Below are 24,449 nucleotides of genomic sequence, written 5' to 3' on the forward strand. Positions count from 1 at the left end.
CCAACAATATTGAAACATTATGAATATAAGCTCAGCTATTAAAACTTTTTTTCCTCTATCAGAGTTTTTGGGCTGGTGTCTAATTATAACTGCTTAATTCTGATTGTGGATGATTTTTCTAGTATCAAGGCCCTATACTTATGTATTAATACTAATAGTGCAAGATTAGAAATGTATATAAATGTTTTTTATACATGGAATTAAAATTAACTACAAGTAGACATATTGTATCTATTAACATTTATTTGGTAGCATTATATGCAGGCGCTTTGAGATTTACATGTGCCACCAGATAGAGAAGCTATCGATTCCTTGATACCAAATTTTAAAAAAATAATAATTTGATTTTGTAACAAAGTAAAGCTTGTGTTTAGGAAAGAATTAGCCTAGTCTAGAACTTCTACCTTTGGTATGTTAGAGAAGAAAATGTTCTTTGGGGAGAGAGATTGTATCCTTGTTGTATACTTCTTGCCGACATTGGTTTTGTTGATATGCTCTCCTGAGTTTTAGGCCTGGAAGGAGACTTTGGCTGGCTGAAATACTCTGCAACAGGTATTGTCATCTTATTTCTTCTTATAAATAATGGAGGCTTGTGCTCAGCCTCTGAAATAGAAAAAAATCTAAATAAGACCATAATTGAGACATCAAACATAATATCTGCCATGTTTTAGTAGCAAATGGTATTCAAAAAACTACATGAAGTTTAGGTGAATCTAATACACCAAAATTTATAAAATAATCTATTCTCATCTTTCTTTCTTACCGCCTGCTCATCTCTAATGAGTTATGTGTTCTATAACATGCAGATACATTCTTTAATCTTAGAATCAAACATTATTTTGGTAGGAATGTACTGAAGCTGGTGATGGGTAAAGGTGAAAGTCAAGATTAGGACCAGAGAGTGAGGAGAAGGATCTATGGTCCTGATAGACAAAAAATAGACAAGCAGGTTAAAACAAATTAATTGTATTCATAAAGCCTTCTCAAAGGTCACCCTCAAGGAGGAATAAGGATTTGGGGAGATGCTGGATATCAACACTGGAGACAAAGGGTTTTGATTTGGGGATTCTTATACAAAATGTTTTCCAAATATCTAGACAGGGTAAATATATTTGGGACCATCAAGTAAGATAAAATTGAGTAATAGAAACCATCACTGTCAAGATTTGGTAGTTCTTGGGTGACAAGTTTGGTAGGAAAAGTCAGATAGAATAGATCATCCTTGGACTGTCAGAGTAAGGGGGTATTTTTTTAAATTTCTAAATTACAGTTATTATTGCCCATTAGCAGATAGGGCGTCTTTTGGGTTGGTTAACCCCAATGGAACCTTCTGGGGTCTGGAGAGACCTCAAAAAACTCTAATTGATTACCATACCATTCCTGGTATAAGAGAACTTGTAGAAATAACAAGACAGACTTTTTGTTTGAGGCTAGTAGACATATGTCATAGCTATTGCTCTATAGTCATTGTTGCTGTGCTTATTTCAAACCTAGGGATTGCCAGTCACACAGGTATGTTTCAGTTGGGCTATTCTAGACCAACGTAGGACTTTCTGTGATTCTTTTTTTTTTTTTTTTTTGTATTGAAGACACACTTTTATTTATTTATTTATTAAAATTAACGATTTAAATGTTTTAAATTGAATATATGATTAAAATTTTTTTCCCCTCTGATTCTCGATTCTTCTTGGTCTAAATTGTAGGCTGGGGCTAAAATTTTGGTGGGGACACAAAACTGTTCCTTTCTATTGTACTTCAGCTGTCTCCTGGGGCAATTGCTTGTGGCTTATTGCCATTTTACTGTTTCCTCTGGTTGACCTTGTTTCTAGTGAAAATCATTTAGCTTAATGACAGTTGAGCTGTGAAGAACCAAAACTCTGAAGCCATTGTCTTTTTGTTAAATTAATGCAGAGCTTCTGTCACTGTACTGACATGACTAAACCCTATGATTCCCTGTGTCTGGCTGTCTTATTTCTTAAAGATTCTATACCCGATGAGGCACTTTACCTTTCAAAATAAAGTTAAATTTATGTCAAATTTATCTCTGTTAGAAATTCAGCAGATGCTGTTCCTTGGAGTAGCTGGAAATCACTGTTGTATTTTACTGCTTTTAAAACCATAGATGCTTAATATCTGTGTCCCTAACTAATTAGATACCTACTGGTTTTCGTATACCAACTCAATAATTATTACAAACTGTACTTAACCTTTTGGTACTTCCTTATTTCCTTCAGATCCTGGACTTGACACTCTATATTAATTGGAGAAAGAGAAAATGAAATTCACAAATACAAACAAGTATTTTCTAATTGCATTATCATCACATAAGCTAAATATATATGTATCTTAAATGTGCTATTCCAATTCTTTGTTTTTCAAAGCATACAGTATTAAGTGTAGTTCCCCGCCCCCAAAAATAAATGTAGTTTCTGATAAAAAATTCTTATGACTGAGTAAATAGCTAAATAGTACTTCATATATTTCTCACTAAGGTAGAGAGACTGACCTTAACTATCTCCTAGTTCTAATTTTATGGTTTCTAATTTAAGGTAGAGACAAATTGCAATACTACAAAATCCTCCTCGTTTTAATGTTTTCTTTAAATGACATAATTATGTGTTTTGAATATTTATTTTCTCTGAATTTAAGCTTTACTCAACTTAATTTTAAAGCGACAAAGTTTTCTTTACCAGCTTAAATAACATCTTACCACATTCTTTCACCAAGATGTTATACGTAAATATATATTTTATCCTATCATTGAAATTATAAGGTGAAGGAAGAATTTCTACTGAAACAATTTCCAATTCCCTTAATAGTTATTTTTCCCTCTGGCAGGAGTATGTCAAAGATAATTAAGTGAAGCAATTTATTTTAATCTCGCATTACTCTATGCACAGAAAAATGATACCTGTATGATATGCATTTATCAAAATATATAATAATGATACAATTTTGGTTTTATAGCTTTTATTTTTAGGTAAACTAAAAAAAAAAAGACATCTTCTTAGATTTCTAGTTGGCTACACTTGCTTTGCCCTTAAAAAGAAAGGTGGTTGGGCTAGAAAGTCATAGCACCTGTGAAAAGCTCTGAACAATAGGATTTAGAACGATTCTAATTACGTTTATGAAAATGAAAGAAAACAAATACAAATTGTTGTCATTTATTGAATAAAGAGGAGACTTAAAACTTTAGCATGTTTAGTGTTTGGAAAGATAATGAAAAGAGAATTCAGTCTTTGTATACCACATACCCTCTAGGTGGCCATTATGTCTAATTACCTGGTCAGTTGATATCCTTCCCCAGATCTGGTCAGCACTTTTGATTTTAGAGGTGAATTTGGAGGCAGTTTAGCCCTGGGTGGCTTCCCAGCCACTGCTGCTGGTTCTGCTGAGATGTTTCTTCGGAGACGAGTCAACAAGTTTATCTCAGCCAGTTCAGCATGAATCAAAGCTGAGACCCACTCTTTTTCTGATTTAAAAAGGGTGGGTGGGGGGAATGCAGGAAGGTTGTAATTATCATGTTGGCTAGAAACACTGAATTAGTTGTTTTATTCAGTACTCTAGTGTGAAAGGCAGTTTTGCGGATAGGGACCTATGCGTGAGTCAAGGTTTCTGCAGAAAAGTCAGTTCTCAACAATGCAGTTTCTGTCCACCTGTGATACTGTAGAGTGTCCAGGATAGTTAACTCACTGGGGTACTTGTCCCAGAATGACAGTGGAATAGTTTTCAAATATTGAGTACAAAAGGCCACTGCCAAATGGAAAAAAAAAAAAAAAGATACCTATACAAAACAATAAATATTCATTAAAATACAGTGACAGTTAAATAATAAATAGTTACAAACATATCTAGAAAGATATACACCAAGGTATTCACTGAAATCATGTCTGTGATAATTTTATTGATTATTGTTCTTTTTTTTTCCTGGTTCATCTATTTTTCCCCCAACAATAAGCACTTATTACTTGTGTGATTTTTTAAAAGTTACATTCTTAACAAGGAAAAAAATAGAGAATAACTAAAGACTCCTTATCCCCAAATACTTCTTCATTGCCTGCCAAGTAATTTTGAATTCCTAGGGTTAGGCACTATTTACAAAATGCTCTCATTTAAAAACATTAGACTGTCACTAACACATTGGTATTTCCTAACGTTGACTAGTGCAGTGATTCTCAAGGAGTGGTCCTCAGACCAGTATTATTACCATCACCTGGGAACTTATTAGAATTGTAAATTCTCAGGTCCCGCCCACCTCAGAAGTTTTGTCTCAGTCAGACTGATGACCAGTTAGGTTTGACCATAGTTGCTCTGTGCTGTTTGTGGTTGTTCTAGGTAAGATTGGCATGCGTTTTCATGGAACAGGCCAGAAAGGGTCTAAAGAAGGCTGAGAGATGGCTAAATTGATGGTTTTGCTAGAGGAATTGGCAAATCTGTTAGAATCTGAAACTTGGAAGGTTGTGCTACTGCCTTCCATACTGAAAGAAGAAGCAGGCTCTGTGTTCAGGGTTCACAGTAGGCTGGAGGATATGCTCAGGGGAGCCCTGGGTGTATGGACTTAGAAGAAGCACAAACCAGCGCTGGACATGAGTGTTTCACATCATCCAGAGAAGTTCAATATGGGGCATACCAAATTTGGGGTCATTGAGTCAGCTTGCATGCAGTTGGATATACAGGACTACAAAGATTCTGACAGTGAAACACTAGGGAAATAACACTGAAATATATATTCGTTAATACAAGGTAAATTCTAATTTCTTCAGATATTGGCACATTCCTAGTTTCTGACAATAAATTAGCTCAGTGTTCGCAAATGGTTATTTTAATCTTACCTTTTGAACTTGCATGAAGCAGCCACTGTAGAACTTCTGCCAGAGAATCAGTACGTAAAATGTTACAAAGCTTTGCCAAAATCTGATAGAGAATATTAGAATTACACAGTGAGCAAATAAATCATACAAGACTTACAAAGATCCCTTTACTTTCTCTACAATCTCATCTTCCCAAATGTCACTCTGTATACAATGCTCAATTAAATCAATTGGGATTTTAGCTTGGGAGCCAGTGGAATCTTTAAAAAACATCTCTAGTACAAGTAGTCATAGTTTAGGTTAGGCAGTGTGGTGTTTCCCTTGTTTTGTCTGTTCAGTACAAATAGCATCTGGAGGAACCATTATTTTTTCTTCTCTCGGGAAATTGATCCTTCCCCTTTGTACCGCGAGGTTCTAATGGGGATTTTTTAGTCACAGTACTGCCTCCATCTGTACTGCTCCTCTCTATAGTGGGTGGACCTAGCTGGATTCATCATTGTTCCTCAGTTACCTGAACACAGCAATTGCCCAATAAAATAGGAATATAGTTCCCTTTTGCCAGTCAGAATCCTTCTTTGACAATTTTTATCTGGAGCTAAGGGCTGAAGTGTGGATGATAGAGGAGATAAATATATGAAGTAATTAATTCTAATAAAAATGGACTATAATAAGCATTAAAGTACAAAGTCTTAAGCACAAGTAATGATGTTTCTAGTTTGACCTTATACTGTGTCTGCTGTTGGACTTCAGACATATCTGAAATTCATACCTGTCTCTTGAACTTCAGTCCTGCATATCCAATCTGCCTAGCAGATGTATCCACTTAGATACACTATAGTTACTTTGAACCCCAAATATCTAAAACTAAAACCTCATTTTTCTCTTCCTAAAACCTGTACCAAACTTGCTGTTCCTTCTGGTTCCCCTGTCTCAGTGGATAGCACAAGCATACATTGAATGTATGTCCAAGCCAGACCCTGGGATTCATCCTGGACAACTCCCTTCCCTTTTCTAAGACATATCACCAAACAACAAGTTCAGTAAATTCTTCTTTCTAAATATTTTTTAAATCTATTTTTCTTTATTGGCACACCCTCGATCCAGTCAAAACCATCATCAATTCTTCCTTGAGCTACTACAACAACGTTTTTCCTAGCCTCACTGCCTGAAATCTTTTCTTAAAATACCATTAATTCAACAAATATTTGTATCTTTCATTGATCTGGATGCTAGAAATATAGAATTGAAATAAAGGGCAGAAAAATGCACTCCCTTATATTGTACTTATTATATTATTAATATTTTTGTTCTCAGTAATGCCATATCCTGAAGACAGCAAGTTAAATTTGCTCTTAATTTCACAAGAAATCAATGGCCATGGCAAACACAGAAAAAAGAACTCTATGGTATTCTCTAGGCCACTCTGCCTCTAATGGTATTTTCATCAATATGGTGATTGCACATTACTCTCAGTTTCTTATAATTCATAGATCGCCCATTGATCAACTTTGAGAGAATATAATTATCCTTGCAGTCAGAGGAAGTAGAATATCTTCTCCTCGGAAGCCTCCTGCTTTTTCTTCATTGAGTTTTGTTCTAGAAGGTAGTGAATATATTGGCAGGTGAGTTTGATCTGTTGAAACTTGATTTTAGGATTTGAGAGTGTAGGTCTACGGTATCTCCTACTGTGGGGCTGGAGTACCCTACTTTTTTTTAAGGTATGACTTTTCTAGGGTCTCAACTGAATTCCTGGTGTGTTCAGCAAGGTCTCTTTACTCTGGCAGAACAGAAGTACAGCATCTCTAAGCAATGTGCTACCTTCCGTTAGCTTCTTTCTGCCATGTCTCAGTTTATTATGAACTAAAGATTCATGGAACCCTATACAGATTTTTGGAGCTCATTCTCTCCACAGATCCCTCTTCTTCAAAATCTTAATTCGCAAATTCTAGCCACCTCAGCATCCCCAAATCTGAATTGCTTTCCCTACTTAGCGAAACTATTACTCTTTTTTTGGACTCCAGTTTTCTGTGCCATGATTAGGAAAGTGTCTTAGACAGAAATGTGGAAACCTTCCCAATTATTTTCCTTCTCTCAGTAGTCATATATTTGTATAGTCTGTTGCCCAAAACTGCCTGAAAACAGTCACTTTCTTTATAAAATTTCCCCAGTTATATAGTTGTTTACACTAGGAGGCTAAGTCTTGAACCTAATCTATCATTTTGGAAGCAGAGTACCTTGCCCGCAATTTTGCTTCCTACTCCCAATTAATTTTGCATATTGTATCTCGAGTAATTTTTTGAAAGTACAACTTTGACTACATAATTCTTGTACTTACAAAGTAATTCTGTATAATTCACTACTTAAAATTCCTTGTTGACTTTCCACAGCCCTAGAGATGAAATATGAATGCCTCAATATGGCTTATAAAGTACTTCATTATCAGATTTCTGCTTAGTCTCCAGCCCCATCTCTTCCAATGTTCTCCCTGAACTCTCTGCAATAGCCATTATTAATTGCTTTTAGCTCCTTAAATAAACTATGCTCTCACCTCTTAACCTTTAGATAGAAGTTCTTTTGTCTTGGAATGATCTTTTTCTATGCTTCTCTTTATCTTCTAGTTATACCTTAAACATTATTTAGGTTTCTTTCTCTTCGAAGAATTTCTTAGCTCCAAAATCTCTTCCTATATAATCTAACACACCTGTACAATCCTCCTCATAAACTTTGTGAATGAAGGAACCAACTGTATCTCCAAAATATAGTATTTTTAATTTTACATTAAATACTTATAGAGCAAGTGAATGTGTTTGACAGACTTTGGTGTCAATAATAATGAGACTATTATTTCTATAACTTCAAGGTATTTGGGAGAAGGGCTAAAAACAAGATCATAACAGACATGGAATTCTATTTTCCTTAGAGTAATAATTGTGAAACCATAATTTTTCATACATACCCCTGCACAAACATTCAGAGTTACCAGCTTAGATAGTAGGAAATTTGAAGATAATTCAGAATTTTTTTTTTTTTTTTTTTTTTTTTTTTGTAGAAGGCATGGAAGGATAGAATATCACCGAGATGGGCTCTACTTTTAGGACTCATGCCAAAAATTTTTAATAAGACCTATTTTCTCACTTTACTCCCTCTGCTTTCATTTATTCAACAAATTAGTCAATAATTATTTAGTAAAATGTCATGCTGTGTGTTTCAGTTAATATTTTTCAAGCAAAGTGATGAGTGCTGAGGAATCAGTTGTGAACAAGATAGACAAGATTCTCTCTTTCAAAGAGTTTACATTCGAGTGGATTTTATATCAACTGATGTCCAGTTAAGTCAATATCTGTAATGTGTTAAGATGTTTTTGACAAGAGGGCTCTTTAATAGATGCCCCACAAGACCAGTTCTATAGAATCATGCTGGTCTATTGATGTACCCGAGGGAGCAAGACAGCCTTACTAAAACTGTACTCAGCTTGGTTGAGTTGAGAGGGCCTGTGTGGTTAGATGATTTTCTATAGTTTTACTTTGATCTTGGTAAAACTTTTATTTTTTAATTTATGTATTCGACATTCGATAAATACTTATTTAATAATTACTAGATGCCTAGCACTTATCTAGACTCTGAAAATAAAGCAATAACCAAGACAGACAAGTTTAAGATCTTAAAAGGCTTAAATTTTAGTTTAAGTGGGGCAGGGAGGCAGAGATAATATTGCAAAAAATAATGAAGATGAACATATCAGATATGGCATGTGCTATGCAAAAAAAAGGGGGTAGTAATGAGATAGAGAGTGACTGGATAACTATTTCAGATTGGGTGGTCAGAGAAAGTACTTCTGAGTAAGTGATATTTAAACTGAGACCTTAATGAGAAGAAAATGACCACTGGAAAAATCAAAGAGAAGAGACTTCTTCATAGGGGAAAACTCTTAAGGAGGGAGTGAGCAAATTATAGAGAAAGATTGGTGGCACCAGAGGTGGACAGTGATTCTGAAGACTCTGTGTAACATAAAGTCTTTAGCCAGAATCATCAGGAAATCATGTATAAACACAAGTCCTGTCTATAGATATTCTCTATACTTGTCCTCATTTTGCTTATATTCTCCTTCCCAATTTTAATTACCAGCATAAATTATTATACTCAATGACAGTTATCCTTTACATTAAAAATAGTTCCTTATTAGAATTATTCAATAACAACCTTTACAACATGCCCTGTTATTTGCAATTGCTACTACAGATACTTATTTAACACTTCTATCAGAGTCATCATTATAATATTTTGACCCTTAATTTATTGTAATGGGTCTTATAATGAGGCAAGGTGGAAATTACCAAAAGGATCTAAAGAAAGAGAACAAAGAATGGCAGATGACAAATATCAGCTGATTGATTTATTCTTGATTGTATGTCATTTTCAGAAATAACTGTGGCTGGAGAGAATTGTCCAGTAGTCTGATATGGCTCATTACTATTAATACAACTAAGTTTATAACTCCAGGTAAAGTTTTAAGGAAACAGTTTTCCATAGATAAGAGAGGGAGGTGAATGTTGATTGGAGTAATTTCTGTTGATTGGAAGAATCTCTTTAAAATATGTGAAAGAAATATATAGGTAATGATTAGAAGCTGGGGATAGTGCCTCTTAAGCATTAAGAAGATGATAAAGAAAGACATGGGAAGAATAGGGCCAAGGTTGTCTGGCAAATGCTAAGCTTTTCATTATGTCTAAACCAAAGGTTGTGTTTCTTTAAGAGTGACAGGTTTCCAGGGAGAAGTAAGACTGCAAATGAAAAGAAGAGCAGGCTTTGGATTTCAGGCTAAGTAGTTTTAAATCAATTCAGTTGTCAAGGGGGACCAAAGAGTTTTAAAGATGATAAGTGATATAATATTTTTGTTTGTTCATGCTGTTCCCAAGTTATGGATTAAATAAACCTGCCTCTTACTTTGATTTCCTGATCCAGGTAGTTTGGTATGCATATGGTGTTCTCTTTGACATTAGTCTTGGTACTCATCACCTCTGAAGTATCAGAGCCAGCTGTAGAGCATGCCTTTGGTGGTGAGGGTGGATTTTTTACCTTAATTTCTTCCTAAATCAAAGATACAATATAATCAATATGCATTTGCATCCACTTATATTTTATATAAAAATTAAAATGAATGAGAAATGTTGTAGCTAAATGAGAGACATACATAAAAGTAAAAAGAGGTTAATTTTACTCTTCCTTTAATTATTTAATTTTCAAATATTGGCATTTGGAGATAGAACAAATGGTAATATATTACTTTTTGTGAAAACATTTTAAACCTTTGTTGAACATCAAGATAATAAATTTTAAATGTTTAATGTGTAATTTTTATTTATATTCCTGTTTCAGGTAACAGCCAACGTATGACACATGAGATTTCTGTTGAGTTGGGAAGATATTTCTTTTATGACCGAAAAAAAAAGCCAAGAGGTTTTATGCTGTGTCTGATAAAAGACTATATGGTGTGAACTGCTGCTTCCTTGCTCTGCTAAATGTCAGCTGAGAGCTGGGGAATTAGAGAGGTAAACTAAATTACTTCCCTTGATTAGTTGGAAGAGGAAATAGAAAGTCTATTTTCTTGTTCTAGGAGGTAAATACACTGCAATTTTTTAAAAAAGTTTGTAGTACCTTTAAGTCTAAGAAGAGTTATAGATCTGTGTGCTTATTCCAAGAAAAGCTTTTTAACCTTCAGAAGTGAGTGGTATATAAAGACACACGGAAGCTAGTGGCTGAGTGTGTCAATAATCGGGGACTGTGATAATTGGAATTGACAGAATAATAAAAGCTATGTTTTATTTGGGTGCATTCTTTTGTTAAAGTTTATTATGTAGACTTCCAGTTTTGGGAAATAGTAATATACATTTTTTTTTTTTTTTGCTTTAACCCTCCCACTGAATACAACTAAAAAAGCAGGTTAAATTTTTTTTTTAAACCCACTATCAAGGAGTGAATAATATAGGAATTAATAGGTCAAAAGTGAAGGGGAAGTGAAAAGCCTGAGGTGTATCCAGTACAGTAGCCATTTTTACCCTGAAGTCATTGTCTGACTCTAGAAAATGAGAACTCTCTTTTTAACTTAAAAGTCTTAAAAAACTAGACTCAAAGTTAAGGACCCAGATAAGAGCCACCCACGGCTATATTCTCAAGGCAAAGGTGACCTAGAAATGTAACAGTCCTTGAAGAAATATAGCCTGTGGTCAAGGTTTGAACTCAGTTTAAATTGATCTAGGCTGGTAGGGCCTCTGGCTTCCTATAGAAGCAAGCACAAATTCTTCTGGAAGAAAATCTATTTACCATGGGCTTCAGATTCCCACAAATATCTTTTTCATACACAATATCCAGCAACTGAGCTGTGAGTCAAGAAAAATTATAATGCAAATTAGAAAAAAATTTAACTTAATACTAATGAAAATGTTATGTAGCAAAAATTATGAAAGCAGCTAAAGCAATCCTCAGAGGAGAATTCATAGCTTTAATATATACATATATTAGAAAGATAAAAGAACCTACAAGAACAATTAAATAAAGTGTATGAAAGGAAAGAGATAACAGAAATCAACAAAATAAAAAATATGCAACATAGAGGATAAAAAAAGGAAAAATTAGTTCTTCGATATACTAATAAAGTTGGTAAACTTCTTTTGAAACTGATCAAGAAAAAGACACAAATTAACAAGACTGATATATAAAAGGGTACATCTTAGAGATCCTGAGATATTTTAAAAGACTATGAAGATATGATATATAACATTGTCAATAAATTTGAATATTTATCCAAAATAAATAATTTTTAGAAAAAGAATGTGTTAACCAAAATCAATTCAAGTAGAAATAGAAAACCTAAACAATTCTATAACAAAATAAATTTCAAATCAAAGAATATTGTCAGGGTGGAAGATAATAATTTTACAGTCATTGAAGAGTCATTTCATCAAGAGGATATAATAAACCTAACAAGTTATACTGCTAATAAGAAAGCTTCAAGCGACATGATTAAAAACTGATAGAAAAAAAAAAAGAAATATAAAACTCCACAATTATAGTCAGAAATTTCAACACCTCCCTCTCAATAATTGATAGATAGAGAGCAAATCAGTATCGTCATAGAAGACTTGAATGACAGTATCAATGAACTTGACTCAATTGATACTTATATTACATTCTACCCGATAACATTGGACTGAACTTTTTTTTCATAGGCATACAGAAAATTTGTCAAGGTCAACCATATTCTGAGCCATATAACAAATCTTAATAAATTTAAAAAATTTCAAAGTATTTTGGACAGAATTGATTAGCTCGTGTAGGCATCCATGTCCATGTGAAGGATGGTGGTCATATGGCCCAGATTTATGCAACCTACCAGTTCAACTCCAAAGTTCAAAGACATTCTCATCCAGTATGACTAGACCTCGTTGTTACCTAATCCCCATCACTGTGAATTTAAAAATCTCAGAATCCCTGATGCTGGTGCTTACTACCGGAAATCCTATTGATAAGCCATCATGAAGATTAGAGTACCTTTATAATTAACAATGATCGTGGGATTTAAGATTTTTAAAAAAGGTACGTTCTCTGACCACAATGGAATTAAATTGGAAATCAAGCATATTTATGGGATATCTTTAAGATCACATTTATGTGATATATTAAAACCTTTAATATCTTTAAAATATTTGAAAAGTAAATAACAAAATTTTAAGTAAATCATGGGTCAAAGAAGAAATTAAAAAGAAAATTAGGAAGTATTTTGAACAGAATGAAAATGAAAACTCAACATAAAGTTTTTGAGATGCAGCCATAACAGTGTTTATAGAAAAAAATTATAATAATATGTGCTTTTATTAGAAAGGAAAAATGTCTCAAATCAATGACCTAAGCTTTCATTTTTTATAGATACAAACAATGGAGATAATCAATTAAATGAAAAGCTGATTCTTTAAGAAGATCAATAAAACTCTTAAATCTCTAGCTAGTTGCATCAGAGAACATTTCTATAGATCATAAAATCCTTAAAAGGATATTTTATGAATGACTTTGTATCAGTAAATACAACAACTTAGATGAAATGGACAAATTTCTTGAAAAACATAAACTACCTAAACTCACTAAAGAATAGGTAAACTGCATAGTCTACATCTATGAAAACAAGAAATTGAATTTATAGTTAAAAATCTTGACTCGAAGCAAACTCCAGCTTCAGTGGATTTGCTGAAGAATTGTTAAGTTTTTAAGGAACAGATAATACTAATTCTACATAAAATCTCTCAGAATATTAAAGAGGAGTTCCCAACATATTCTACAAAGCCAGTATTATGCTGATACTAAAATCAGAAAAGACATTACAAATAAACTGAAAATATTCCTTATGAATGTAGATACAAGAATGCCAAACAATTTAATATATGGAAGGGATAACATATCACTACCAGGTGGGGTGTTTCCCAGGAATGCAAGTTTAGTTTAACATTTGAGAGTTAATCAATGTAATTTACCTTTTAAACAGGCTAAAAGGGAAAAATAATATGACCATCTCAAAGAGATGCGGAAAAAGCATCTAGCAAAATCCAACCCTCATTTCTGATTTAAAAAAGAAACTCTCAGAACACTAGGAATGGAAAGGGACTTCCTTAGCTGGATAAGGGCATTTATGAATACAGTAAACTAACATCATGCTTAGTGGTGAAAGTCTGAATACTTCCTCCCTATGATTTGGGTGAGGTAAGGATGTATGCTCTCATCAATTCCACTCGACATTGCACTAGAACTTCTAGGCATTGCAATAAGGCACAATAGATAGATAAACAGCATATTCATTGAAACTATAATAGAAAAATTAAAAATTTGGGCTTCATCAAAATTATAAATTTTGCTTCTTCAAAAGATACAGTTAGAAAAAGAAGCCTCAGACTAAAAGAAAATATTTGCAAAATGTGTGTGTGACAAAATATTTATACCTAGAAAATAAAAAGAACTTTTACTTTATAATAACAAGACAAACAACCCAATTTTAAAAGTTGGCAAAAGATTTAAACACACACTTTCTATAAAAAGATATGTAGTTGGCAATTAATATGAAAACATGTCAGCCTCATTAGTCATTAGGGAAATGCAAATTAAAACTATAATGAGATACCATTACACACCACACACCCATTGATGAAAATAAAAATACCATACTAAAGATGTGGAAGAAATGAAAGTCTTACACACTGCTGGCACGAATGTAAAATGAAAAACACTTTGGCAGTTTCTTAAAATACACCTACTATAAAATCCAGCCATTCCACTCGTAGGTATTTACCCAAGAGAAAAGAAAATGTATATTTACACAATGATTTGTACACAAATGTTCGTATCACCTTTGTAAAAAATTGGAAACAGGCTAAATGTTCAACAACAGGTAAATGGATAAACAAATTGTGGGGTGCCCACACAATTGAATACTCCTCAGCAATAAGAAGGAATGAACTATCTAGGCATATAACAATATGGATGAATCTTAAAGTATTTATGCTGAGTTAAAGAAAACAGTAAAAAAAACCCACACAGCATATGATTTCATTATATAAAAATCCTAAAAATTACATGCCAGATCTTTAATGACAGCAGATAAATTTTTGCCCATAGTGGGGCCAGGGGCATTAGAAAACTTTTGGGAGTGATGGATATGTTTAATGCTCTTGATTTCAGTGGTAGATTCCCAGGCGTGGATATACATTTGTCAAAGCTCATCAAATCATGCACTTTAAATATGTGCACATTATATTATGTTAATTATACTTAAATAAAGCTGTAAAAAACATTGGTTTTGCAGAAAATTTTGTGAAGAAAAAGAGAGGGAATGATAGAAGTCAAACTAAGTAGGTAGGTGTAAATAGTTTTTTTTTTACCTTTTTAATTACCAAGGGATTCTCACTGGAAGTTTTGAAGCACTCCTTGATTTTTCTACAGGGCTCTGAAATGATATTGAGGAAAAATATATTTAGATGAAACAACAACAAAAAAATCTATCACTTGCCATATACAGCATCAGTTGCTGAAATAGATGAGAGTACACCTGAATTTTAATTAAGGGCAACTGAGGACCTGTTTATAAACATTAGAGAATCTGCAGGTAGAATTATTCTATAATAACATAATAAAAGCATATTTATATTACAAAACTAATTCCATGCCTGGGAAGATGATATAAAGAAATACTGCAACAGCTTCTTGGTCTAGGTAAACTGATTTTTAAAAGTACATATTTCAGTGTCAGAAATGTTTTTCTCTGTTTCCTACCCGTATAACTTTCACTTTCTCTAATTAAAGACAGTGCATACATGTGATCTTTTTCCTGTAGACAGAAAGTGAAGTGGTGTGCTGCATTATTATTACATTATTTTATTTCCTGTTTCATCAGTCTCTTAACCCCGCCTATTTCATATAGTCATCTAACTAAATCTCTCTAAATTACCTAAAACCACTTAAACATTTGCTTAATTTTCTTTTGCATTAATTTAAAGGTATATTCTGTGTAAGCAATGCTATCTTTTTTACTGAAGCCATAGTTAACAATTTTTTTTAAAGATAAAAAGATTTTACGTATATACACAATAATTGAATTCATTACTTAGAGTAGGGAGAACAAAGTTAATAAGTGTGAGTCTATTGTTAGTGCCTTCTTGTGGCAAACAGAAACCTGTCTAGCTATTTTAAGCGAAAATGTAAATGATACAGGGAATTAGTTGTTTTGTAACAACTTTGGAAGAGCCAGAGCAGTGAGCTCTGGTCTTGATCCTTCATAAATCATTTCAAGAACAACACCTTGCACCTGGCCCACCAAGTGGGGCACAGTCTTTATCACAATCGGGAGGAAGGGGAGTCAGGAGGTCATTGCCACTTCAATTTGCTGTCATAACATCCATGAGGCTAAAAATTAGGTACTGGATTGCGACTGCAATCAGAAAGCCACCATATCTGCTGACTTTGCTTTATGACACCTATAAATACAGAATTTGAACACTGGGATGTTGTAGCAACAAACAAACACCTCATGTCTCCAGTTATGATAGCAGACATCAACCAAAAAGATGACTTTAGTCCCACATCTGTGATATAAAGTTTACCAGATGCCAACAGCTAATTCCCATCAAGGGACTCTTGCAAATGTAATTTTTAAGTTTCTACATTTCACAATATAAGACACACCAGAAGGAAGGTAAATAAGTGGTCTTTGATTCTTCATTGCTAGTGGAAAGGAAAGAAGAGGAACTCTCTAGAAGGCGAAGAATTACCAAATGAGAAGACCTTAGAATGGGATCATGGAGTAAGTACTCTATTAATAATCCCTCTTATTGTTACCTTTTGAATAACATATATTTTACCATATTATGCCAAAATAATTTTCATATGCTCTGAAACTTTTAGTAACATCATAGAATTGTACAGGGTAGGAGAAAGAGAACTGGATATAATTTCTAACATCCAGAATTCTTTCCTTTTTACCTTGATTTTTACATTTTGTCATACTGTGCTTTTTTTGTATTAGTTTAAGATGTATGACATGATTTGATATATGTATATATTGTGAAATGATTATCACAATAAATTTAGTTAACATCCATAATCTCACATAGTTACAAATTTTTTTCTTACGATGAGAAATTTTAAGATCCACACTCAATTTTCAAATACACAATACATAATAACTATAGCCATTATGCTGTATTTTTTAATCCCTCTTTATTTTACTTCAGAAAACATTAATAAATGAATTAAATTGTTTACTAAAGACCAGGCGTTATGCTAGAACCTGGAGAGATACCAAGAACGGCAAGAACACAGAACCCTAACCTTAACAGTTGACCATCCAGTGGGGATATGTAAACATGCAATTCCATCCCTATTGCGTTTCCCAGGCTCATTTTTTGTCTGAAGTATTTTCCCTATCAATGTTGGCCAAACATTCATTTTTGATATATCTTAGGTATTTTTGTAGGGACTGGAGACTAGAACCACACCAAATATGTCTTGGACACAATTAATTAATTAATAATAATCTTTATTTTTGAACTACTGAATTGAGATTAGATAAGTGAAAAATTTTTTATAATGAATAACCTATTTCACAGTGAGAAAATTTCATGACTGTTATAAAAAAACCACAGCTATATTAACAATTATATAGATCCACTCCCCACTCCCCACCCCCACCCTTGATAGTTTGCAGTAGGCCTCAGGAAAGATTTCTTCAATTGAGAGGGACTCACCAGAATGAGGCCGTGATGGGGGCACTTTGACACTGTTTGGGGCTGGTGAGACTCCTCTGACTGTGCTCTCCAGGGATGCAGTGGTGGGTGGTTGACTGCATTTGGCAAATGGTACTTCATCCTTCTCTAAGTGGTTGAACTGGCCAACACCGCACAATGTTCCCAGTGAGTTCTCATCATCGTTCACAGTACAGATCGGAATGTTATTCAAACCTAGGTGAGTAAGGATAAAAAGACCAAACACGAGATTAGATTTGGGGCAGGTTTTCTTTGAATGATCAGCAATTTCTCACCCAACCAGATGTTGTTAAATATATATAAGGTGTCAGACCTCAAATTGTACGAACCAGGGCTAGTCTTTGAAAGTCAGTGTAGCAAATTATATTTGGCAATACATGCTTCCTTAAAATGTTCTGCCATCTGTTAGCCTTGAGATCAGGCCCACACCTTTGATCTTGGTCTGAGAGTCAAGTGGAATAGACCTGCCTCTATCCCACACTGACCTCTCATTTCCTAAGTTTTGATTATGAAGAGGAGATTATGTTGGTCCTCTACATGAATATCAGATTGAGATTTTTGAAAGCATTCAAGAAGTCTCAGTGTAGCAAGGTCTTTTAAAAGAGGTACTCTTCTTTTGTACTGGCAGAAGGTAAAAAGCTGGTGGAGCTAGGAATAGAAGGAAGGAAGGAAGGAAGAAAGGAAGGAAGGAAGGAAGGAAGGAAGGAAGGAAGGAAGGAAGGAAGGAAGGAAGGAAGGAAGGAAGGAAGGAAGGAAAAATGCAGTACAGAAGAATCTCCTTTCTCATGTCGGAGCCTTCTGGGTTCATTCCCTTTCCTATAACGGCTATTTGCTTTTGGCTAAAATATTGATTTATAGACAGGTTGTCCTTTTAACTTCAATAATATGTCATGTCAAATTGGATGGCTTAGGAAATGGGCAGGACATTGCCCTATGTTAATGAGCAATATAATAATATAATAGATGACTGCTTTGTTTCATAAGAAGTGGCACAGGAAGCTTCTCAAGAGTGTTTTTCATAGTTGCCCATTCTTCCTAATTTCCCTCTTGTACCACTGATCCATGCTCCTCTCATTTATCTGATCAAATCACATCCAAAAGGTCTTTGCTGAAATACACTCCATCACACTCTGTCCCCTTATGCTCTTTTATTCTTCCTATAGCATTTGTCTCCTGTCATATATGTGCACATTGCTGAGCTGAGCTGAGCTGCCCTAGAACATAAACTTCATGAAAGCATGGATTTGTCTGTTTCATTTGTTGCTCTATTCCCATATCTGGACTAGTGCTTGGCACAAAGAAGGTACTCTACGATTGTTAAACGAATGAATAACATAGCCAATTTACATAGCCAAATATAAAGCTTTTATTTACTCTAATACTTTGAACTTTACTGATAGTAACTGGTTCCAAATAGAAATGAAAATAAAATTTTAAAGACAGTACCACATCTTATCACTTTATCTTAAACACTCAGGTTAGTGATTGGCCCAGGTGTTTCGTGAAAAATTGCTTATCAAATGAATTATATAAAACATAACACAGAGACAAATAAATGGAAAAATCTCTATTTTCTCTGCTACCTCCTTTAATTAGTAAAAGGTGCGTGTGTGTCTGTGTCTGTGTCTGTGTGTGTCTGTGTGTGTTGGAGGGCTTTTTTCCTCCATCTCTACTTTTTTACAGCTTTATTTTCTTTATTCATTCACACCTTTTAATATATAAATGGATCTATATCATTTCTATATCTCTATATCTCTATATCATCTATATCTATGTCTATATCTATATCTATATCTATCTATATCATCTATACATCTGAACATAAGTAGTAAGAAAAATTCAGATTATATCTATCCAAGACTTAGGAAAACAATTATATAAAAATCTGTGAAAGGTCAAATGGAATGGCATTTATGCAGTTTCAGAGTCAATATTAACTGATTTAAAGTTAATATGGGACAATATTAACTGATTTAAAGTTAGTCCAGCAGTGAAGGAGGTTAGCGACAATCTTGGTGGGTATTTTGTTAACTTCCTTGAATATACAGGAGAATTACGTCGTGGAATCATGGGTCCAAGAAAGACAAGCTCTTCCTATAAGGCATCAAGTTTCTGTGCCATAGTGATTATAAACAAGGGCTCACCTTGTGGGAGAGTGCCAAGTAAAGATTCAAATCTCACATCCCTGCCTAATTCTTTGATATGTAACTTTGGTTTGATAAAAAAGTAACTCTAATTTTGTTTTTGGTCCAGTATAATTGGTCTCTTTCCTTGATGAGTGTCCTTTAACATTAGGAAGGTTTCCAATTAAAGATAGAATTGGTAATAAGAAAAATGTATAGTATTCTTATTCATGGGTTAAGTTTAGTAAAACCATTGCACGTGTGTCTTTAAATATATATAACATTTAAGCTAATTTGGCATATTAGACTATCTAACAAATTAGCTTTACATTTATAGCTTAAAATCTATATAAGAAAATGATTTTACATTTCTGGTTTTAAATAGAGAAGTATAAAAATATTAAGTTGGTAACAATAAAGAAAGATTTTAAATAATATATTTGTCTATATTTATAAGTTTAATTTATTTAATTTACAGGAGTTGTTTACAGCTTGGTGAGTATTTGCTTGTTAAGGATGTAAAAGATTTAAAAAGAAATTAAATATATTTAATGAGTAATTGACATTTAAAGTTTTTAAGGCATTTATTAACTAAGTTTAATGGGACCAAATATTAATCAAAGATTCCCTTGATTGCTAAAATTTACTAGATTTATACATCAAATAATAAAATTTATAAGTTAAATTTTAAAAGTTAAAACAAAAAGTATTGGCATTCTTAATTTAAAAATTAATTTAAAGATAAATAATTGCAAATAATCTTTGTGTACAAAATCTTCCATCAAGAATACCAAATACTTAATATTAGCATAGTTAGTGCTATAAAAGTATTAGTATTCCATTTCTATTCTCTACCCCAGGCCAATGCTGACCCAGCTTCTATAGACCAACAAGGAAGGAAGGGCGTGTGGTCTGTCTTCCCCTCACCTTGCTCTTTCACCCTTCCTCCTCCACTCACTGCTTCTAGCTCTTCCAGAGTTGGTGTGAAGGACAGAAGAGCGGTAAAGGGAACACAAAGTCTTATTTGCTTAACAGTGTTTTAATTTAGTGTTGAGGCATCTGTGAGACAGAAAAGAAATGCTCACTTTTCCTCTCATGAGGTACTTTCGTGGGTTCTTTGGAGAGCCCTAGCTGAGGAGCTCTCTGACCCCGTTCACTGTCATGGATAATGTGCCTACCAGAGAGTCACTAACATCTCTTCCTTCTCCCCTTGACCCCAAGAGAAATGTCATCCAGCCTCTTTTGGCTGGAGTTGTTTTGTTATAGCAGTTAATCCTCTTGGGCTGGGTCCTTTCAAGACAATTCTAGGCCAGCTGCCTCCTGAGTGTCCACTTTAGCTCCCAGGAAACAAAACCCCTTGTCCAGTTTTCTGTGGGAAAACAATTCTAGTCTTTGTGCCACCGACACAGGCAGTTTCAGCCAGCTCTTGTCTTTAGATTTTAGAGAGTCAGACACTATTCTCTATTTCCTCCATAGCCTAAAAGACAAAGGACAGGCTCACCCCAAGAATAGCCTCCCCATATTACACTGCAGAAAGGTTGTAGAGCAGAGGCGAGCATCTAACTAGCCAGTGAGATCTCAGTGATACCTCGTTCTCTATATGATGTTCTCCAGAAAGCTTTGCAGGTATAGGTAAAGGCAGCTACTACTTACTGGCATGGAGGGGAAGTACACAGCACCTCAATGACTCTTTTCAAAGAAATCCTCACTATTTTCTTTCTATGAACCTTTACTCTTCTCTAAAGTAAGAGAGGAGCCTGGAGGTAGGCAATGGCTACCAAGGCAGGGCCAGTTTTGTTTTTGTTTTTGTTTTTTGTTTCCACCTCTTAGCAAGTCATGCATAGATGATCTCACAATTTGGCTTTAACAAAAATTCTGAAATAAGAAAAGCCTCATTTAATCTCATGACTAAATATGCTTTGAACTACACAGTAGTGATACTCAAACTTCTTTGGCTACTGTGCCCTTTGTTCAAACACATTTTATTCCACCTTTGTCTCCTACCTGGATATCCAGAACTCTTAGGAATACCGCTTGAAAACCTCTGCTCAGTAAATGTAAGATTTTAATATAATCTCTTAATGTCTATAAATTCAGAGTTTTCCTAATCTATGTAATGGAGTTTGTTGAGATCACTAGTTTGTAAATTAAGTGGAAAATGTTATCTTATATATGCGTTGATCTTTCTATGAATGACTCCATATACTGTTACCACTTTCTTTAAAATTATTTCTCTCCATTTTCAGAGACAACATTTTTCTGGTTGCAACTAAGCATCTCTGCCATTTCTTATCTGTTTCTCATTGAGTTCTCTGTGTCTGTCCATCCCTGGTGTTTTACAGAGTTCTGTTGGAGTTTCTTTAATCTATATGTTCCTGATTTTCCAAACCTATTTTATAGCCCCATCCAATCCATAGGCTCCAAGTCTTTATATCCATTTATCTACTTGGCCATTTCCTCCTGAATTTTTCTATCAGCACACCAAGTACAACATGTTTGAAACGAAGCTTATCATCTTATCTCCCATCCTCCTGTGTATGCTTAAGACTAATTGGTTGGTGCACTATCCACCCAGTCAGCCACCTAAAAACCTAATAGTAATTCTAGACTTCTTACTCTTTTTCATCATTCCCAGCCTCTAAATCCAATAATTGTCCAAGTTCTGCTTATTTTTAATATTTATCATGCATATTTCTCAATCAAAATTTCTGTGAAATGCATTCCTGACACCCCCTTAGTGAACATTTGGATGTTGGTAAAATGAATTATTAGAATGATTTTGGGGGAAAAAAACCATTGAAACTATTTGTAGTGTCCTTGTGCTGAGTATAGGTTCAAAGCACGTGTTGACTTTTAACATAGCTGTTAATAGCCAAAATAAAGCAGCTGGCTTCTCTTCTCTTTTTCATTTCAATTCCAGTTACCAAGCTTTCTAGAATTAGCAGGTATATCCTTGAAAGATTTCCTAAGAAACTTTTCTATTCATTTGAACATATTTCTATGTGAACATATATTACTATGAGTGAGGCTTGTGACAGGCACTGCAGGGGATTTGAAGACATCGAAGTCGGTCCTTTGCCTGTGAACAGTTTTATATTGCATTATAGCTATAATTCAAGGGAAAAAGTGAAATAAAAATAAAAAATAAAATATAGAAGAGATATATGTCAAGTACTTTCAAGTATTTGAAGTCAGAAAAAAAATATTCTCATCTTAGTAGTATTTGCCTTCATAGGAAAAAAAAAAAAGTTCTAACTAAAATGCAATGTTTGTCTCATGTGGGTTTTGAAAATTTCTGTCCTCAGATTTTGCCAAGACAATAGGCCATTTGTGACTTCTTTATTTTAACATCTGTTTGCTTTCCTTTGGCCTTCATTTTTCTCGTCTCCTTTAAGAATTTGTCTTTGATCGTCACTCAGTCAGCTATTCTCCTTGAATCTTGTTTATCTCACAACCCTCCGCTTGTTCTCTCTGTGCTGCTCATCTGGGCTTTCCTCTTGCTCTACCCCATATTTTGGTCTGCTCTTCTCTCTGTCCTGGCCCATCCCCCTCATCCCTTCTCACTTGGATGACCGAATCAAGTCTTTTAACCGATTCCACAACCGCCAGTGAGGCTTGCTTCTCTTCCACTTTCTACGATACAGATAAAAATGATTTTTTGAATGAAATTACTTGCACAAAGACACACAACTACTAGATGGCTGAGGTAGAATGTAAATCCTATTTAAAATCTGTCAGTGGCTCTACATTTTTATCTGGATGTAATTTAAACTCCATTCTTTCCTTCCACAAGAATTTGGCACCTCCCCTGTGGCAGCCACTCCTTGGGAAATCAAAATGAGTAGTGAGCAAAACAAATACATCTCCTACGTCCAAGGAGCTCACAGTTTAGTGGAAGATACTTGATATTAATCTAATAAAAAATATTTAGTCATAAGCTACAATAATTGCTGTAGTGGATGCTGTGATGTACCTACCACGTACCTAGATTATGCCTTCAGGACCAAAGCAGCCATCTGCCACCTGCCAGGTGTGTCAGCTACTGATGGCTCATGCTGAGTCCCTTTCTGAGAATTGCACTCAGCTGAAGGGAGCTCCCATGCACAAGGGGAGCTTGAGCGATGAGTGGTTGATGGAGTTACAAAGGCTTGACCCCTCTGCCTCCAGTTGAGACACCTCTCCAGAGCCATCCACTGATCCCTGTGGGACTGACTGAGGCCTCTATTGTATCTGCATCACAGTTCAACCTTTACCTAACCCTGCTCCCCTTGCCTTATACATGTTGTTCCCAAGAGCACTCCCCAGTAAACTTCCTTCATGCAAATCTCCTTCCCAGTTCTATTTCCAGAGAACCTGATCTAAGACAAATGTTCTAACAGAAAATATAGGGCACTATGAGAATATTCCATAAAGAAATCTAATTTAGATTGAAGGTGTCGAGCCTGGAATGTCTCTTTTAAGTAATATTTATACTAACACCCCAAAAATGAAGAACAGCAAATAATGAGGGAAAGGGCTCTATGCCTAAACAGTATGAATGAAAATCCATAAGTTAATTTTCACATTCTAGGAACTTAGAAAAGACCAGTGTGGGATATATATAATGAGAGGCTGGGAGGGTATTGTTATGAGATGAGTCATAGGAGGCAGAGGCCACATCATAGAGAACATTTTAGCCTATGTCAACATAAACAGTGTTATCCCAAGTGCATAGGAAGCCTCTGAAGGGTTTTAGGTAGGATATTTAAACAGTTAAGTTTACATTTTAATGTGATCTTTCCGGCTGTTCTATGGAAAATAGATTAGATGAAGGTAAAGGTGGAAGTAGAGCAGTTAGGAGTCTACAAACTGCAAAAGTAGTCCTCATAGCACGAGATAATAGTGACCTGGAAAGGAGCTGTAACAGTGGCCATGGAGAGAAGTAGCTTAATTTACAAAATAGAAGAAAAAAATTGACAAGATCGAATGAAATACTGAAAGGGAAAGGAAGAAGAGGGAGGAGTTAAAGAAAAGCACCAAATTTATCGTACTATTTACTAGTTAGGATAGACTAGTTTCAAGAAAGATTAAGAGCTCAGTTTCAAATAACATAATTCAAGGTGCCCATGAAGCATCCAATGCCTCACATATAGGTCAAGTAGACAGTAGAATATAGAGGTCTAAATTTTCAAAGAGGAGACTGAGTCTAAGATACACATTTGAAAATATTTGCCCTA

The 24,449-nt window shown here is 34.5% G+C and overlaps 1 protein-coding gene across 1 annotated transcript in view; it reads right to left on the reverse strand.

The window, feature by feature from the left end:
* Positions 1-400: 400 nt before the first annotated feature.
* The window catches only part of CUNH4orf17 (chromosome unknown C4orf17 homolog), a 41,810-nt gene continuing 17,761 nt past the window's right edge, over positions 401-24,449 (reverse strand). Inside the window, exons 2-8 of the mRNA XM_011361536.1 lie at positions 17,093-17,305; positions 14,732-14,796; positions 9,756-9,899; positions 4,833-4,914; positions 3,283-3,472; positions 2,208-2,251; positions 401-603 (exon numbers count right to left, since the gene is read on the reverse strand). Coding sequence (XP_011359838.1) covers positions 401-603; positions 2,208-2,251; positions 3,283-3,472; positions 4,833-4,914; positions 9,756-9,899; positions 14,732-14,796; positions 17,093-17,305 — 941 coding nt within the window. The remainder of the gene's footprint in view (positions 604-2,207; positions 2,252-3,282; positions 3,473-4,832; positions 4,915-9,755; positions 9,900-14,731; positions 14,797-17,092; positions 17,306-24,449) is intronic.

This window comes from Pteropus vampyrus, unplaced genomic scaffold, assembly GCF_000151845.1.
Source record: "Pteropus vampyrus isolate Shadow unplaced genomic scaffold, Pvam_2.0 Scaffold67, whole genome shotgun sequence".
In the NCBI taxonomy this organism is placed as follows: Eukaryota; Metazoa; Chordata; class Mammalia; order Chiroptera; family Pteropodidae; genus Pteropus; species Pteropus vampyrus.